At 36.7% G+C, this 20,851-nt stretch overlaps 1 gene segment (V, D, J or C); it reads right to left on the bottom strand.

Annotated features, from left to right (window-relative positions):
- Positions 1 to 886: 886 nt before the first annotated feature.
- LOC127678731 (Ig kappa chain V-V region L7-like) lies at positions 887 to 1,832 on the bottom strand. The segment is given in 2 exon segments: positions 887 to 1,521; positions 1,734 to 1,832. Coding segments are annotated over 2 exon segments (396 nt in total).
- Positions 1,833 to 20,851: the final 19,019 nt, after the last annotated feature.

Below are 20,851 nucleotides of genomic sequence, written 5' to 3' on the forward strand. Positions count from 1 at the left end.
ATAAGTTTTTAAAGTCTTTTCGTCTTTGTTTTTGAGTCAGGTTCTTATTATGTAGCCTTGACTCACTTGGATCTTTCTATATAAATCAAAATGTATTTGAACTCAAAGAGATACTCAAGCATCCAAATCCCAAATGCTGTGTTTAGAGACATGAACTATAACACTGTACCAAATTTTAAATTCTTAGTCACTTTTACATAATTATCTTTTTACTGGTAACTCCTATGCTATTATAAACAGTCCTTGATGAAGATCCTCTTATTTAAGGCTTGAAGATTCTTTTCTGCATTGCTCTTTCTACTTGTTAAATCATAAATATATATATGAGATTTCTTTTCATACTTAGCAAAATTCTTCACCATTGTAATTTTGTTTTTCAAAACCTTCTATCCTGGTACCTACAAATATTTCACTAATGTTTTTGAAATAAAATAATAAACTTAAAGATTCATCTATTTCCATAAACTTTTCTGGTGGCAAAAGTGAATTGAAATGCTAAGATATCCTTCGTTGTTCCATTATTTGTAAAAACAACTTCATATTGCGACTTATTTGGACTTACTTTAATTCACTCTTTCAAATTCTTTCAAATAGAAATTTATGTAAACTTTACTAACCATTCTTATTGTTTCAAAATCTTTCATTTTTTGTGTAAGTAGTAACTGTAAACCTCTCATAAAGAAATTTGCAATTTTTACCGAGTTTGATTGGACAATTTATATAAATTTATAAACATGAAAAATACTTTATATTCAAGTGTTGTTCACTTACTATAAAATGGGCATAGGGAATTTTGCAAAAAGCCATGAATCTTTGAGGTTGAGCTCTCTAATGTTTGTGGGGACAGGAATAAACTATATGATATAGGTTCAGAAAATGCCTCCTCTGAATTTCCAACAACTATAAAGATATGGAATAATCAATCATTTCTTCTGTCTGTCAAGGATGAGATTTTCTCTGATTGTAGGACATGGGCAGAAGATTGTCGGTTTATATCAGGACAATTGTAGGCTATGTACTCTAGTGCTAAAATAGGGTAAAGTGAAATCAGGTACAAGGGGTCTTTGAAGCTTCTTTATTTCACACATTTCTGTAAACCTCAAACGTGGCTCCATCTGTGAAACACTTTGAAATAGGCTGAGGCTCCACCAAGAACAGCTAAAGAAGCCCAGCCTTACACTTCTGCTTTCTTGGTGGATTTTGCTATGCTCTGCATCACTGTGGGAGGAAAGTTGTTACTCTGTTGACAATAATAAACTGAAAAATCTTCAGGATCCACACTGTTGATACTGAGAGTGAAATCTGTCCCTGATCCACCACCACTGAACCTCGAGGGAATCCAAGAGATGGACTCAGAAGCATACTTGATGAGAAGCCTTGGAGACTTCTGTGATTTTTGTTGATACCAGTGTAGGTTCTTGTTAATACTCTGGCTGGCCCTGTAGGAAATAGTGACTTTATCTCCTGGATTTACAGACAGGATGGCTAGAGACTGAGTCAGCACAATGTCTCCTCTGGAGGCTAAAAATATATAAAATATATTAGTATAACACAACATTGAATATGAAAGTCCCTTCTAAACTACTTAAAAACATAAAGGACTTTTATTGTGTTAATTCCATTAAACAGAAAGTTAAATTCTATATGATGCTGGCTTCCAAATAAAGCAAGAACATTTTGTATTTAATGTTAATGACCAACTCCACCTTATTGCTGTATCTAAGGAGTCATACCCGAAATCCAGAAAAGCAGAAGTCCAAAGAACTGAGGTATGGACACCATCTTTGAGATTTTAGTTTGTGTAGATCAAGATACAGGCCTGAGAAGACCTGCTTATAACACTCTAAGAGGGAGGAACACTAAAATTAGGAAGTATTTATGCAAATCGTAATGACTTCACATTGTTTGTAATAAAAACCTGGTTAGAGGAACAGGCCCCTAGTGCTTTCACAAAATATTTATCCCCTTGCTGGTTACCTGAAGAGATGTTGAGATTAAAGGAGTCTTAGCTCCTATTTACTTAGGTACATAATTAGCATAGTTTAAAGGAAGTCTCTGGAATACATTTAGGAGTTTAAAGTAAAGGTTATCTCAAATACATGGCATTATTCCATGTTTATGTTGTTTTCATTGATGTTTCTTACAATAAAGACTGACGTGTCTATAACCCAATGAACATTATATGAAGCATACCAACAGGTGAAACTACAGGCATATCATACTGATGAGATTACATGAACAAGCAGTAAGAATTTCTGAATGTCTTATGAAGGTGTATTTCTCCAGACTGGATAATGAAATCCTAATAAAAGTTTACAATCTTCCACATTAGAAAAGAATTTCAGAGGTTGACAATTCAAAATATTTTTAACACTTTGCAAATAAAAGCCAAATAGTGCATGTTTCATGTCTTACCAACAAGAGTGATGAAGACTGTCACAGGAGTATTTACAAAATGGTCAAACACATTCCTTCAAGAGTACATGGTTTTCATGCTATTGAAAAGACATCAATTGTGAAATAGTCTAGATCAGGAAATAAATTTCCCTCAGTTCCATTTAAAAAAAAAAAAAAACAACTGTTTCTGTCACTTGGGTCATATAACCAAGCTAGAACATATAGATTCTATAATATTTATGCCAGACCTTTTGAAAAACTTCAGTAACTGCAACATAGACTACCATGATTCTAGAGCAATGAGAATGGGAGTAAAGAAGAGCCCCAGATCAGTGTTGCTTAGAATACAATAACTATGAAAGCAGTGTGCAACTTTCTAACACAGCTACCTATATCACTACTACATTACCCAGATATGCCATTTCTGTGCACATGCCTAAAGGAATCTATAGTATAACGCAGACATAAAAGCTCATCCATATATATTGCAGTTCTATTCAAAATAGCTAGGAAATGGAATCAATTTCAGTGGACACCACAAGATAAATGAATAATCGTAATGTAGTAAATTGACTCAATGGATTTATTTATGTATGAAGAATCACGAAATAAGGAAAAAATTTGAAAAACATATGGACAGAGAAAAATTACTCTTTTTAAATTATTCTAGTCCCTCATAAAAAATTTGCCAAATTTCTCTCCAAACTGAATTACAAATTTAAATTTCAATTTTCTGCTTGATTTGGACTACATATTGATGTAAGAAGCTAGAATGGGACACCCACATTGGGAGGTCTTTGGAGGGATTACAATAGAGCACATATGACAGGGAAGTTAAGAGCCAGATACCTTGGGAATATTTGTGTGTGACTGGGATAAGAGGTTGACAAAGAGGAACGTTAAATACATTAAGATTATTCTACTTATCCCAGAAAGAAAATTAATCAAACTAATAAATCATACTTAATGAGCAAATTTAGGATGAGCCTTTGGAGAAAATGGAGTATCTGGTAACTGGTTTCATGCAAACATTCAATACAGGAAGCAGATATGTGTGCAATGACCATATATTAATTATTAGTAAAATAATACTATAAATTAAAACACATGCATAAGGTATATGCTTTTTAGCAGTAATTAAAACACAAACACACATGTATAAATTAATGTATCATAGAAAATAGCTATCCCTCTTTCTTCCTTCCTTTCTTTCATTTCATCTGTCTATCTTTCATTCTTTTTGTATATTTTGTTTTTTGTTTAATATTATGAATCTACTATAGTGTTTTTATTAGATATATTCCTTATTTACATTTCAAATGGTTTCTTTATACTTCTTTCCTTGCTTTATTTCTGTACTTCTTTCCCTTAATCTTTTACTGAAACTTGATTTTTATCTCGCATAATATATTCTGATTATGGCTTCCCATCTTTTTATTCCTCCCTGCTCTTCCTTATGGCCTTTGCCAACAAATTCCACCCACTGTCTCTCTTTAATTAGAAAATAAACATGATTCTATTTAATAATAGTATTTAATATTATTTAATAATAATGTCAAATCATATAATAATAATAATAATAAAGTACAATAAAATGAACATAATAACATGAAACAAAGACCAACACATCATAATTGGCCAAAAAAATTACACAGAAAAGAGTAAATAGAAGGCAGAAAAAATAGACACACTTCATCATACACTCAGCAATGCTATATGAACACTAAATTGTAACCTTGTAGTTTAAGTATGTATGCAAATATATATGCAAAGTTCCTGCAAAGACAGGAAAGAATAAATATGTATAAATAAAATTAAATATAAATTTGAAAATAATCGATAAAATTATTTAAAAAGAAGAGCCCTGTCATGACATGAAACTAAAATATTGCAACATGCCTTTGTGTTCATTTTCTGTTTCCAATCTGATGCTATACATCCAATGTACCCTTAAGAGTAGTTTGCTTTCCATGAAACTTAATTGTTATTTCAAAGTGGTTATCAATTGGAGACAGCCTCTGGTCGGTCTTTTAGCTCTAGGACACCAAAGGGACAGACCTGGGACAGTTCTTGTGCATGATGATTCATTCCCTGGGAGGTTATTTGTATGTCAATCACGTTAGTTTATTTTTTTCTTGGTGTCCTCCATCATCTCCAATTCTTGGACTATTTCTACCTCCTTTTCCGCAGGGTACTCTAACCTTATTGGGAAGGATTTGATGGAGATGTTCCGTTTAGAGGGGAGTGTTCTCTCACTGTAAAATGTATGGCTGTGGGTCTCTATTTGATTTCATCAGATGCAGTAAAAAGTTTCCCTGATGATATTTGGACAAGACATTAATATATGATTATAGAAAGTGCCATTAGGATTAATTTCATTGGTAGGTTTTTTATGTTTTTTTTTTAAATAGGTTATTTACATTTCAAATTTTGTCCCCTTTACCAGTTTTCCCTCCTCACAGCCACATCACATCCCTCCTCTTTGCATCTAAGAGGTTGCTCCCAGCTCACTGATCTAGCATCCCCTTACACTGTGGCATCAAGCCTCAACAACACCAAGGTCCTCCCCTCCCAGTGATGCCAAATAAGGCAATCCTTTGCTACATATGTAGCTGAACCCATGGGTCCCTCCATGTGTACTCTTTGGTTGGTGATGTAGTCCCTCAGAGCTTTGGGGATTCTAGTTAGTAGAAATGATTATTCTTCTTAAGGGGTTGCAATCCTCCTAGCTCCTTTAGTTTTGACCTAACTCTTCTATTTGGGTCCCAAGGCTCAGTAAGATGATTGTCTGCAAGTATCTGCATTTGTATTGGGTAGGCTCTGGCAGAGTCTCTCAGGGACAGACATACCAGGCTTCTGTCAGTAAGACCTTCTTGGCATCAACAATAGTGTCAGGGTTTGGTGTCTGCAAATGGGATGGATCCCCTATGTGGGGAAGTCCCTGGATGGCCTTTCCTTCAGTCTCTACTACACATTTTGGCCTGGCATTTCTTTTAGACAGGAACAATTCTGGGTTATATTTTTGAGATGAGTGCACAGCCCATTTCTTCAACTGGGTGCCATGCCTATTTATTTGAGGTTCTTTCTCCCATTTGTTGTATTTCAGGTAAAGTCATGCCTGTTGGATCCTGTACAAATACACACACTCATAAATATAATTTGTATTGTTCTAAAAGGTATTTGTTTTTAAAATATTAATTATAAAACTCTGTATCTTTTGTTTTCTGGAATTTATTCAGTTTAGTTTATTGGTTCTTGGATAATTTCATTCATTTTATTTTGGCCTATTCAAACGTCTCTACCAATAACTTTCAGAAAAACATTTATCTGCTACCTTCCCTGGATAAATACACACACACACACACAAACACACACACAAACACACACACACACACACACACTCAAATAATCCATTCATTTTTCCAATTTTTAAGTAACCTCAACTGTGTTTTTATGTAAAATTTTTTACTAATATTCTCTTACTAGGAGATGTTTGATCTTCTGTTGAAACTCCACACTGTATCTGAACCTGGACAAATTTGATTTAAGATTATTCCTTGTTCTATCAATATACTGTGCCTGATTTTTTGCTTTATACAATTACCTTACCTGACAACCAGATGAATGCTCCAGTGATTGTTGATAAGGGCAGAATCTTCCTACTTTATTTCCCCTTCTTTATGCTGAGCATGCCACAACACAGTGAAGGACATTCTAAGAGGCGGGGACACCAGATAGAAGAAATTTCTTTGCACGTAATGCTATCTTTATATTGTTTTAAGTACTGAGACTGGCAGAACATGCCAAGTTGCCCTTCTATGCCTATATTATGGCTCTCTCTCATGTCCACTTTATGCAGTGTTTATAGTTGACAGAAATTTGTGCATGATTTTTTGCATATAGAATTAGCAGTAAGTACAATATAAGTCACACTTTCACATAGCTAGAGACAGCTGGAAGGAAAATCAACTCATATCCTAAGTCTTGGTTAATGGCTGTGTTTTTTCTGTCAGCATTTCTCAATCTACAGAATTAATTTATTGATGTTTTATCATCTGATTATTTTATAAACACTCACACTATATAAATTTAAAGAGCTAATTTGAATGAATGAAAAAATATGCAAGTATTTGAGGCTTTAATAAGATATTTTTCCTCCAGAGAGATTGAATATAAACTTTAAAATATCATTGGGTCTGAACATTGACACATAGAAGTCTGAATATCAAAATGTTAGTTTACCCCATTGCAAAAATTAAAAGAGAGGCATTACATTTTTCATTTCCTATAGCTTATTTTGAATTCAGAGCATAGGGCAGTGGCTGCATATACAATGCAGGACAGCAATTAATTTATTACATTATCTAAAATTATAATATTCTTGGACATTTGAGTCCAGGAAGTTCATTACACAAAGTTTACCTTGTAAAGCCAGAGGCAATTCATTGTTGTGATATAACTAAAATAGAGTTCGTTTGTTTAATAGGGACTTTGTTTGGACCCAGTAAAAGTCCTTATTAATGACTCATGATGTCAAGTATTAAGTTGAGTACTCAACACTATGTAATCATCATAAATTTCAAATTGGGTATACTATATAAACATCATAAAATACACATTGTGCTTTGCACCAAGACCATGAGGTCTTTGTTGACATACAGAATTATATTTGGTCCATGTTCGAATTGCCAAATCTTGGGATGGTAGATTTGTCAAGCATTATAATCACCCTTTAGATCAAAGTGTTAGCTCTAGTATTGAACCTTACAAGTTTTGGTTTTCTTCTTATTTTGCATGGTCAGATGTATGCTTAAGTATAAGAAGAAAGTGAGTAATCACTTCCACATCTTTATAACCTGTCATAAATGATTAATACAAAATCTAAGGACTAAGTAAATTGACTTGTCCAGCAGATTCAAGTTGAGAGATGGAACTATTAGTGCTATCTATGTTTACACTGTGTTCTGTAGCAAAAGCCAATAATACTACACCATAGGAACCCTTGTGGTAGCCTATGAAGAAAATTGTTGTTAGTGGATTTTAGAAATGGAAAATAACCATGTTTCATGAGAATTGAAGAGTGAATGTAAGGTTTCTTGAGCCATCTATGCTGGAGGCAAATAGCAAGTCCAAGTATTTATATTAAATTAAAGGAAATCACACATTCAATATATGTCAAAAGCACACATAGCTGCAGATGAATAGAGAAATTTCTCTAAGGCAGTCTATGATAGAAAGGGTCTTGCCAGTACTAGGACATGGAGAATGAAATAATTCTGGGCTTAGGTGATGACTAACTGGGAATAGCAGTTAGATCAAATAATAATAACAGGATTTTATTTCCAGAAATATTTTATGTTATTGACAAATAATCAAAGTCATTCAATTATTAATGAAAACAAACCATGTAATTTCAAAAGAAGAGTATTTTTCTTTCAAAAAAGCGCTTTAACTTCTATACTGGCAGCTGAAGAGTAAACAATTCCAGGGCTCATTCACACAGACATATTTGGCAATTTTAAATTTGTATGTGTGTGAATATTTTATCTGAATATACCTACGCATACTATAGGAAGTAAGCAGTGGGCATTAGATTCTCTGGAACTGTAATTACACATGGTTGTAAACTTCCATGGGAGTGATGACTTCCTAACACAGGTCTTATTCAAAAATATATATTTTTAACTGCTGAGCATCTCTACAGCCCCAGTCCCATTCAGTTAATTTCTTTTTTTTTACATTATATAATCTTTTTTTATATATAATCACTCCATTCCAGACTGTAAGAAGTTTAACAAGAAGGAAGGCCAAAGTGAGGATACTTTAATCCCACCTAGAAGGTAAAAGAAAATATTCATAGGAGGCTGTGGTAGGAAGAAAACTGACTGGAAGAGGGGAGGGGGAATAGAAATGAAAGCAAAATCAGGTGTGTGGGGGAAGACCTAAAAACAGCCCAAGAAGTCCAGGAGAATGAATGGAAATATGTAGCTACGGAGGTTGGGGGTGGATCCTCTAGAAACTCCCAGAGAATTGGGAAGTGAGAGGCATTGATAACTCAATATGGATGACTTAAGTAGAAATACTCAACAGTAGGGAGATGCAACCTGAAGAGTGTACCTCCACAAGATAGAGAGGATCCTCAATGGAGAGTCATGGACACCAAAACACCTTCAAAATATTTGACCCAGAATTGTTCCTGTTAAAAAGAAATGCAGAGGAAGAAAATGGAATGGATATCGACTTAATGGCCAACCAGTTACAACCCAACTTGGGTTCCATCCCATGGGCACACAATAAACATGAAAGGTGTTACTTATGCTATGTTGGATTTTAGCATGGATCTTCTCTGAGAGGCTCTTCCAGCAGCTGATAGAGACACATGTAGATGTTCACAACCAACCATTAAACTGAGGGTCAGGGACCTCTATGGGTGAATTGGGGGGACAGATTGAAGGAACTGAAGAGGATGGCAACCCCTATAGGGAGACCAGCAGTGTCAACTAGCCTGGATCCTGTGAGCTTCCAGAGACTAAGACACCAACCAAAGAGAGCACAAAGGCTGCTCCAAGAACCCCTACAAATATGCAGCAGATAACTTCCTTGTCATACCTCAGTGGGAGAAGTTGTGCCTAATGATGTAGAAATTTGATTACCTAGGGAGAAGGAACACTCTCAGAGGGAAAAAGGAGAGGGATGAAGTGGGGAAATCTGGGATGGGGGACCAGGATTGGGGCAACATGTAGGATGTAAATAAATAAAATAATAAATTAAAATGTTCCAATCTCGTCCAGTGTGATAGACAGCATAAACATATACTGTGTACTTGGTTTCAATTCTTGAAATTGACATTGTAAGTGTGAACCAATATCCTACATGATAAATTTTAGCTTTAACATTTGTGCCATGACACATTCTTTACTGAAATTAATACAGAAATGAGATAAAACTTTAGCAAAATGAAACAATGGTCTAGACTGAGTCAATTGCAAAATGATTTTGATGATACTGGAGGGGGTCTTTATAGGGGATCAGTTTTTTGGGTTTTTGTTTATTTGTTTGTTTTTTGTTTGTTTTTTGTTTTTTTTTTGTTTGTTTGTTTTGGTTTTTTTTTGAGACAGGGTTTCTCTGTATAGTCCTGGCTGTCCTGGAACTCACTCTGTAGACAAGGCTGGCCTCGAATTCAGAAATCCGCCTGCCTCTGCCTCCCAGAGTGCTGGGATTACAGGCGTGTGCCACCACCACTCGCCAGGGGAGCAGTTTTTATGAATTAAAACAATGTCAAAATGACTGACTGTTTCATTGTCAAGGCAAAAATTTATAAGGTCAACAGAATGCCATGGAAGATGCTGCTTCCATTAAAATCTCGAAATGGCTTTCAAAGCTAGCATGGATAAAATAGCCACAAACAATATAAAGTATCTTGGTGTGACTCTAACCAAACAAGTGAAAGATCTATATGACAAGAACTTCAGGTCTCTGAAGAAGGAAATTGAAGAAGACCTCAGAAAATGGAAAAATCTGCCATGCTCGTGGATTGGCAGGATTAATATAGTTAAAATGGCCATCTTGCCAAAATCGATCTACAGATTCAATGCAATCCCCATCAAAATACCAACTCAGTTCTTCACAGAGTTAGAAAAAGTAATTCTCAAATTCATCTGGAATAACAAGAAACCCAGGCTAGCTAAAATTATTCTCAACAACAAAAGAAATTCTGGGGGAATCAGTATCCCTGACTTCAAGCAATACTACAGAGCAATTGTGTTAAAAACTGCATGATACTGGCACAGTGACAGACAAGTGGACCAATGGAATGGAATTGAAGATCCCGAAATGAATTCACACACCTATGGTCACTTGATCTTCGACAAAGGAGCAAAAAACATCCAGTGGAAAAAAGATAGCCTTTTCAACAAATGGTGCTGGTTCAATTGGAGGTCAGCATGCAGAAGAATGCGCATTGATCCATTCTTATCTCCATGTACTAAACTTCACTCCAAGTGGATCAAGGACCTCCATGTAAAACCAGACACACTGAAACTAATAGAAAAAAAACTGGGGAAGACCCTTGAGGACATGGGCACAGGGAAAAGTTCCTGAACAGATCACCAATAGCTTATGCTTTAAGATCAAGAATAGACAAATGGGACCTCATAAAATTACAAAGTTTCTGTAAGGCAAAGGACACTGTTAAAAGGACAAAATGGCAACCATCAAATTGGGAAAGGATATTCACCAACCCCACATCTGATAGAGGGCTAATATCCAATATATACAAAGAACTCAAGAAGTTAGACCCCAGGGAACCAAATAACCCTATTAAAAATGGGGTACAGATCTTAACAAAGAATTTTCACCTGAAGAAATTCGGATGGCCAAGAGGCACCTTAAAAAGTGCTCAACATCATTAGTCATTAGGGAAATGCAGATCAAAACAACCCTGAGATTTCACCTTACACCAGTCAGAATGACTAAGGTCAAAAACTCAGGAGAAAGCAGGTGTTGGCGAGGATGTGGAGAAAGAGGAACACCCCTCCACTGCTGGTGGGGCTGTAAGATGGTACAATCACTGTGGAAATCAGTCTGGAGGTTCCTCAGAAAACTGGACATGAGACTTCCAGAGGACCCTGCTATACCTCTCCTGGGCATATACCCAAAGGATTCCCTGGCATGTAATAAAGACACATGCTCCATTATGTTCATAGCAGCCTTATTTATAATAGCCAGAAGCTGGAAAGAACCCAGATGGCCCTCAAAAGAGGAATAGATACAGAAAATGTGGTATATTTACACAATGGAATACTACTCAGCAATTAGAAACAATGAATTCACAAAATTTTTAGGCAAATGGTTTGATCTGGAAAATATCATCCTAAGTGAGGTAACCCAATCACAAAAGAATACACATGGAATGCAATCTCTGATAAGTGGATATTAATTAGCCCAGAAGCCCTGAATACCCAAGGCACAAATTGCATAACAAATGACTCCCATGAAGAAGTATGGAGAGGGTCCTGATCCTGGAAAGGATTGATCTAGCATGGGAAGGGAATATAAGGACAGAGAAAGAAGGTGGAGGTGATTGGAGAAGGGATGGAGAGAAGATGGTTTATGGAACATATGGGGAGAGGGGATCCGGGAAAGGGGAAATCATTTGGAATGTAAACAAAGAATATAAAAAATAAAAAAAATATTAAAAAATAACAAAAAAATGAAAAATGCTATCAACAAGTGGAGATACAGGAAATGATGGCCGTGAATCCTAAACAAAAACTTTGACTTTCTTTGAATATTTTTTGTTATGACTTGTAACCTTGTGAGTGGAAGCTCATCATACTGGTGACAATCATAGTTTGCAAAATCTTTCTTGTTGACTGTGAATTTATTATCATACTCACTCACTTCCTTCCACACTTCCAGTGAACCTTCTTTGATACATCATATACTATAGGAGCTGTCTCTGGTTTCTGCTGGTATCAACATATATCACTAATGTGCCAACTGGACAACCAATGAAGGAAAACCCTTTCTTCCAATGGAGCACACAAAGATGATGGCAACTGAGTCGGCACAATTGTACCTTAGGCACCTAGTTTGGAAACAGAACAAATACATTCTGGAAATCATGTTACTAGAAAAATTACCTATCAATTCAAACAGAGCTGATAAGTGTGGACTCTGCAATTCTGTGCTGCAGTCCTTCCTTATCTGTGAGTGAAAGCAACAGTAGTCTCAGAATGAACCTGTGGAGATGAGAAGGAGTTATCAAGTCTTAGCTTGCCCCCAGTGACACTGATAACCACACTGATTTTGAACAGTTTATTGAAAAGTCTTCAGATCAGTGGGTAATGTTCTGACATTTGAAGTCATCAAGGATTTGGTTAAGTGATCAAACCTACCAGACTTGACCATCTCAGTAAATTTGCAATGTCCTAATCCCTGTTTATATGATGTGGAATTTGTATATATCTCTACAACTGAACTCTTGGGCTAAATGAGCATTATCAACAAATATCCTCTGAAAAGTGACATTGTAATAGGATTAATTCCAGTGGTAATTGATGGTTTCTATACCAATATTTTATATAGGACGGAGACTATTCATGAAATATAGCATTAGAAACACACAAAAAAGCACAGCAACTACTTTTGTTTGTTCTAATTTCATGACATACTTAGTGAGAAGCAGAAGCAAAATATGAACCGATCTATTAGAAAACAGATATGTGGTTTATACTACAGAGCAGTCTCTGAAATCTCTAATGTGTTCTCTGTAGCTAAACAATCTGCCTTACTCTGTTTAAGATCTTTCATCTTGGGCACGCAGTTTTGATTTCTCCTACTCCCTTGTGAGCAAACAAGATCTCCTTTCCATCTCTGCTTATAATGCAACTGTGCCTAGTTTTCATAGATGATACAAATATTACTGTTCTTCATTGACGGTTAAATCAATCCATTGCAAACAGATATGAAAGCCCTCATGGTAACACATGTTATTTATGACTTTCAATCTGCTATGTTTTCTAAACCTGAATATTTTCCTCATTATTGCATTCTTTATTTATCCTAGAAAACACACTTATCTAGGGATCTGTTTAGAATGCTGGAACAAAATAACTGCCAATGAGGAGACATGAAAAGGACATGCAACCATAATCCGGTGTTGAGATGTTGAGGGGGAACAGGAGTGAAGCCCTGAGGGATAGCAGAATGAAAAGAGACAGTAAATCATGGAGCTAGGAGGTAGGGGAATCCCTAGTATGTATCAGAGACCTGGCATGAAATGCCTAGCAGTGGGGAGAGGAAACTGATGGAGGTCACTTCCAGGAGAAAGACAGGATATCAAATGGATAAATGGGGTTGCCATCTAACAGTCAAAACTCTGATCCTTCCTAAAAGAACTTCAGGGATATAAATAGAGAAAATACTGAGGAAAAGACGGTCCAGGGACTGACCCAAATTGCAATCCATTGCAAGAGGAGGCTCCAAGGCCTGACACTAATACTGTGGTATGCTTACAGATAAGAGCCTTAATTAAACCCATGTGGTTAAATTAAGGAAAGGTTAGAAGAAGTTGAGGAGGGTGAACACATAGGAAGAGTCGAAATCTCAACTACCTTGGATCCCTGAGATCTCTCAAACACTGAGCCACCAACGAGTTAGCGTTCATTAGCTTATATGAAGTACAGACACATGTATAGAAGAGGAATGCCTGTTCTGGCTTCAGTGAGAGAAGATTCACCTAACCCTTAAGCGACATGAGGCCCCAAGGATTGGGGAGGCTGGTCAGGGTAGGGATGGAGGAGGAGAGTGTGGTGGGAGTGGAGTGTGGGTTATGTGGGGGAAGAGTGGGGGTGTTGTGTGTGGCATGTGGTGGTTGGTGTAGGGTATTTGGGGGTTGGGGTGTGCTGGGCGTATTCTTGGAGACAGGAGGTGAGAAAAATTAGATTTGGAACTGTTGGAGTGCAAACCAGGAGGGGGAAATGACTGGAGTGTAAAAAATAAAATTGAAGATAATTTAGAAAGAAAGAAAGAAAGAAAGAAAGAAAGAAAGAAAGAAAGAAAGAAAGAAAGAAAGAAAGAAAGAAAGAAAGAAAGAAAGAAAGAAAGAAAGAGAAAGAAAGAGATAGAAAGGAAGGAAGGAAGGAAGGAAGGAAGGAAGGAAGGAAGGAAGGAAGGAAGGAAGGAAGGAAGGAAGGAAGGAAGATACAAAAATAAGGGTAGAACCTCTATGCAGTGTGTTATGGCCATAATAAAGTTGAGAGTGGACCTTCCATAGTAAGAATGTTGCTACTGTGTGCTGAGATTGTCAAAGAAAGGGGAAGGAAAGGGAATATGATTAACTTAGGTAATTGTCCTCTATATGTTATAAAATATAAAGGACTTTTATATAAATCCTTATTCATATAAAGGGAGACAGTAACTCCTCAGCAGAAAATTTTGGCAGATAATTTCTTAACGTATAACCAAAGTGAACATTTTAAAGGGATTGGATCACCTGATATCATGTGCCTTAAATACTATGCCTCTTACTTTAGACCAGTCTTTGACTAAAAATTAATTCCTATTAATGTCTAATAGGCAGCATATATCCATGCTATGGCTATGTGGTAGAAGTCTTTTAACCAATATACTCTTAATGTTGCCTTTCAGTTTGCACAGCTTTGTGTCCCAAGTGAGAGGCATAGCATGAAAGTTATATAATCTTCATAAACAACAGTATCTGAAATCAAGGATTATTAAAGATAAAAAGACACTGAGGAGATCTGGGTTAAGTCATCTTTTTATTCTGGATCATTGTGTGTGTGCATATATGAAGATGTTTGCAAAGGAGGTGTGAAAGTTAATATAACTAAGTCAAAATATACAGTGGGAAAAATAAACCCAAAGTTGTTGAGGTATTGTTTTCTTCCCCTGCTCCTGCTCCCAGAAATAATGACGCTGGGACTCAAATATTTTTATAAATGCCTAGGTCATGAACTTTGCCTGTTCTCAAACTAGTACATAATTTAATATCGCAATTATTCTAATCTAACATGTGCTATGTGGCTGTTTACCTCTGTTCAAATTTCATGAGTGTTTCCTTTATGCTACAGGGTGACCCAACTCAACCCCTGTGCCTGGATTTATCTCAGAATACTTTCTGCCTACTGGATATCCCAGTTTATATTCTATCCTTTCCTGTAAGGCATATTTTTATTGACAGGTGACAGATGCTTGTCAGTAAAAATGTATTGTACAAAAAAATAAAACAGTACACATGAGTATCTCTCTACACAATATGGAAAAATGTAAAAACTCTACCAAAAAGGTGTAATGCCAATTACATATTTTATGTTTGTTTTGGTGGCCCATACGATCAAGTGATTAGTGGCAAATACACAGTAATATCTGGAAGGTTGTTCTCTACCTTACCCAAATTGTTATAGTAAGAAATAAACTGTTATATTATTTTCTTCCTAAGAAAGTGATTTCTTCAATTATTTTAGATAATAAAAATCTCAAAAGTGCACCATAATTTTGATAGTGTAGATGTTTGTAGACATTAGAATCTTGTCTTTTGACTTCTACTGTCAGATACAATGCCCTGAAATTTAGTAAATTCGAAAAAAAATAAAGATATCTTGAAAGCAGACTCTTGGAAGTACTGGTGATGAGGACACTTGAAAGTTTAAGTACATTTTGCCATCTGTTTATCTCTGATGTTGGTTGGTTAGTAACAGCAGTCACTGGCTGGTGCTTGAACGTCCTATGGGCCTGTAAGGCTATTTCCTCACCACTGGATGACTGGGTTTCCCCTGGCACAGATTGCTGATGTGCCTACTCTTTGGTGCCGTTGAACCCCTAGTGTGTCCTGCCCCAAGCAATGCTATTTTGGCTTGTCTCTGTGTACCTGGGCTTGCCTGTATTTTCCACCCAGTAGTAAAGATTGTGGACATCGTGTGGGCCCCTTCACAAGCTGATCACTTTTTAGGGTCAAGAGCCCAGGATAGAGCTTGTTGCTGGGTTTTAAATGCTCTGCTGATGCTGGTTCTTGAATGCTCCCCCTTCGACCAAATACCCTGCTCCTATCTGTTCTTGAGTGAGTTTCAGGAAGTAGTATCTTCCCCATGTCAGATATGGCACAGGTCTACCACATCAGATGGAAAGGGACAGTGTCAATTAACTTGCTCCTGTAGGTTCTCTAGAGAGTATTAGGTAGTGGGATCTTCCCCGTGTCAGATGTGGCACAGGTCTCTGGCTGAACTGGCTGTTTGGTCACAGGCGCCAAGATGGTGGCGACCTTGGACCACAGGGCTCTGTCTAACCTCGGACTCTCTACAGGTCAAGTGCTTCCCCGGTTGAGCTGCTGGAGCCCAGATCAAAAACAAATACTGTGCAGCCAGAGCATATGACAAAGTCCATGGCAAGAAATGAAACATGATAAAAATAAGGTACCTAGAAAAATTATCAGCCTTGGAAGAAAGATATGAATTATCCTGAGTCTAATACTTGAAGTCACTGTATGAGAATGACTTGCAAGAAAATGAATCTTCTGTGGCTGTAAGAATATACAAGTGAGGCCTATATCAGTTCTTACACGGGATCCAGAACACTTGTTGCTGGCAAATCTTTCCTCACAGGCTCTGGAGGAAACTCCTGCAAATTCTCACTATTGTACTTCTTCACAGAAGGCACCTAGTATATATTGTACTCTCATTCAAAAAAGTCATAGGCACATGTAATCTCATACCCAATTGAAGATACTGAGGAACCTTGGTCATACACAGACTGAGGGAACAGTGAAAGGACCTGCACAACATTTCTATGCACTCTTATATTTTGCCCATAGCTGACCTTGCACAGAACTCTAGCTAACCACATTTATTAAAATAATATCTCATAAGTAAATAAGACACCAAATACCAAAGCTTAGGCAACTGGGACACTTGCAGGTTTTGTTAAAGTTGATAAAAATCAGAGAAGAATTATACAAACTGCAAAATTTACACAATCTGAGCCATGTCCAACCTATAGAAGTAAGCCTTGCACTATAAAGTCTGTCATTAAAATGTATAGAGTCAACTATTCTGTCAGATTCAGATATATTAGTATAATAACTTAGGAAACATTTCAAAATCAGTAAAATTAAGGCTCCCAAAGAACATACATTTTATCTGGTTATTCATCCTTTTCACAATGAAAACTTCATTAAAAAACACTTAAATCATTAAAAGAAACCAATGTGATGAAGAACAGGAACCAATTCAAAAAATTAAATTTTAGAATAAACTAGATTAATGAGTTTACTTCTACATACACAGAGGCAATACCATGGTTGTTCCAGCTAGAAGGATAAGAAACTGCTGAAATTTGAGGTCAAATCAAACCACTCATTCAGCCAGATGAGTGTAGTCAGAGCTCTCATTGCAAACAATTGCTTATGTTCCCCAGCCCCTACCTATCACAGACACAGAGTATTCTATTCCTCTACAGTAAGGCAGCACATTGGTAGGTGCACTGCCTCAAGCAAGGATTTTTTTTTAGGGTCTGTATAACTATGAGAGGATCTATGCAGCTTTCATGCAGTGATAAACTCCCCAATCCTCAACCACCACTCAACTGATTTTGAATGTAAAATCTATGCCTGACTCACTGACACTGAACCTGTCATTGCTCTTAGGGTCAGTTGGACAAATGATTGATTAGGTGCTGTATATAGTGGCCTCCCACTATAAGAACCAGTTTGAATAATTTTTCCATTACAATCTTAAGAGACCCTGGCTTGCAATAGATGGAAGCTGATTGTGTAATACTAAGTGTAAAATTGATGCCTGGGTTTACCTCCTATTCCCACACTCCAAGAAATAAGATTCAGAGTTAAATATATATTTACAAATACCTTAGCCTTCTATAGTTAGGCACTTCACATACTTGAATCATAACTTAAGGCAACCCATTTCTCTTAATTTACATTTTGTCATATGGCTGGATACCTATGCTCAATTATCACATGTCCCTTTTGGCACATATTCCATGAACTGATCTTTTTTACACTTTTCTTCCACAATTGTTTCTCTTCCTAGATGTCCCAACTCCCATGTCCTGCCTGAGACATAGGCCATAGGCTTTCAAATTGGCAAGTAATGTATTCATAATGTACACAGTATATTATCTGTACAGATAGTGAAAACTGTTTCATCACAACATTTACACTCGTTCCTGTTATTAAATTACAAAATAACAGTTCAAAGTCATGAGTATACACGCTAAGCAAATATGTGAAGTACTTTGTATTTATTTCATTCAACAAAGCAATTATGTGGAATTTTCTAAAGCTTCTACATCACTCCTTCCCAATCTACCCGAGAATCTCCATATCAGCACAATTGCTGGCACATTTGGAATTTCTCATTATGATGTACCTGAATATCACTGTCCATCTTAGAAAATAAGACCTGCCTTACCACACATGGACAACCCACATAGAGCAGTCAAAACTATCCTTCCATCCCCATTCTCCTCCTGCATCTCATTCTCTGTTTACCCAGAATGCAATGTAATACCATAAACTGGGACTAGACAGAACTTGTCATTTTCAGATGAACTAAGCAGAGTGATCATCTAAAGCAAGGCTATAGCTGAGCTTTTATCTCAGTACATCAAGGCAACGACATCCCTAAAGATTAGTTGAAGATGCTTTCTCAATTCCATTGTATATTTTTGGTGTCTGAGTCAAAGATCAATTGCCTATACGTGTGTAGTTTTATTTTTAGGTCTTCAATTATATTCCATTGATCATTCTGTCTGTCGCTTTAACAATACCATGCAGTTTTTAATCACTATTGTTCTGTAGCATAGTTTGAAGGCAGGAATAGTGATTTCCCCCAGAAATTGTTTTATTGTTAAGATCTTAGAATGGCAACTCCAACTGTGTCTTTTTGTTTGTTTGTTTGTATGTTTGTTTTTCTTTTGATACAGAGTTTCTCTGTAGAGCCTTGACTGTCCTGGAACTCACTTTGTAGACCAGGCTGGCCTCAAACTCAGAAATCTGTCTGCCTCTGCCTCCCAAGTGCTGGGATTAAAGGCGCGCGCCACCACCGCCAGGCTCCAACTGTGTCTTTAGACCAATTGCTTTGAAAACTTTTTTTTCAGCCTTTTACTTTGAGGTAAAACTGTCTTTGTAATTAAAATGTGCTTATCTATGAAAAAAATGCTGAATCCTGTTTGTGTATCCAGTCTCTTAGCTTATGGCTTTTATTGGGGAATTGAAACAATTGATGTTGAGAGATATTAAAGACAGAGGACTGTTAGTTCCCGTTATGTTTGTAGTAGTAACTGGCATTATATTTGTATGTGATCCTCTTCTTTGGTCTTTGTTGTGAGATGATTAATATCTTGTTTTTTTTTCTTTGGTGGATTTTCACTACTTGTGTTGGAGTTTTCCTTCTAGAATTTTCTGTAGGCCTGGAATGGTATAAGTGTTTTCTAAATTTGGTTTTATCCTAGAATATTTTTCTTTCTCTATCTACATAGATTGGGAGTTTTTCTGGGTATAGTAGCCTGGGCTGTGTTCTCTTATGGTCTACATGACCTCTGTCCAGCCTGTTCTGGCTTTTAGTGTCTCTGCTGATAACTCTCGTGTTACTCTGACAGGTCTGTGTTTTTAGATTACTTGACATTTTACCTTTACAGCTTTAATATTCTTTCTTTGTTCCGTGCATTTAGAGTTTTAAAATGTGATGAAAGAATTTTCTTTTCTGCTCCAATCTATTTGCTGCTCTATAAACTTATTGTATATTATGGCCATCATTTTCTTTAGGTTAAAGAAGTTTTCTCCTATGTATTTGTAGAAGATGCTTTGGATACTTTAAGCTGGGAATCTCTACTCTCTTCTATTCCTATTATTTTTAGATGTGGTCTTTTTTGTGTCCTAGGTTTCCTGGATGATTTGGCTTAGGACTATTTTTTGTTTGTTTTGAATTTTCTTTGTCTGTTCTGTCAATATCTCCTAATGTATCTTCTATACCTGAGATTCTTTCTTCTGTATCTTCTATTGGTTGGTGATGCTTGCATCTGTATTTCCTGACCTCATTCGTAGGTTTTTCTATTTCCAGGATTCCCTCTTTTTGTGATTTCTTTCTTGTTTCTACCTCTACTTTTAGGTCTTTGACTGATTTGTTCAATTTCTTCACATTTTTTATTATGTTTTCCTGTATTTTTTTCAGTGAGTTATTTATATACTATTTAAATGACTCTATTATATATATGACAAGAAATTTTTGGTCAGAATCCTAATTTTCAGATGTTTTTTGTATATACAAATCTTGCTGTGTTAGGAGAACTTGGTTCTGGTAATGCTAAATCATATTTACTTCTGTTGATTATGGTTTTGCACTTGCCATTAGCCATCTGGTTATCTCTGTTGTTAGGAGGTCTTGGTATCTGTCTGAGAGCAAACCTATGTGTCCCTGCAGGTTTCCTGAGAAGCCTGTTGCTCTGGCTATAGCAGATGTCCTGGGAAACCTTCAGATGCTTGGGTATTCAGAGGAGCAGTCAAATTGTTGCTCTACATATCTGTTCTCCTGGGCAGATATCTGTTGCTGTGGGTGCAAGAGAACTCCTGAGAGACCTTCAGATATCAAGGTCTTCAAAGGAGCAGAAAAACTGATAATCTTTCCTGGTGGACTGCACAGGACAGAAGTGGTGATAGATTTCAAGGAGGGGGTTGGGTCCCGAATTACCTGGGATCCTCAGGGATTCTAGCTCCATTGGTTGTTTGGGAGGGTACTTTAATTTTTGCCCTGCATGCAGCAGAGCTCTGGTGAAGCCTTCAGACTGTGGGGTCTATAGAAAAACAGACATATTGGGTGTGATATGCCCCTGTTGAAGGCATAGGCCATAAGGGGAGTGGATTTCACTAAATGGTGATTGGGGGAAATGATGAGTTCTAATCCACTGGGCCCCTCTGGGT

This window comes from Apodemus sylvaticus, chromosome 2 (genome assembly GCF_947179515.1).
Source record: "Apodemus sylvaticus chromosome 2, mApoSyl1.1, whole genome shotgun sequence".
In the NCBI taxonomy this organism is placed as follows: Eukaryota; Metazoa; Chordata; class Mammalia; order Rodentia; family Muridae; genus Apodemus; species Apodemus sylvaticus.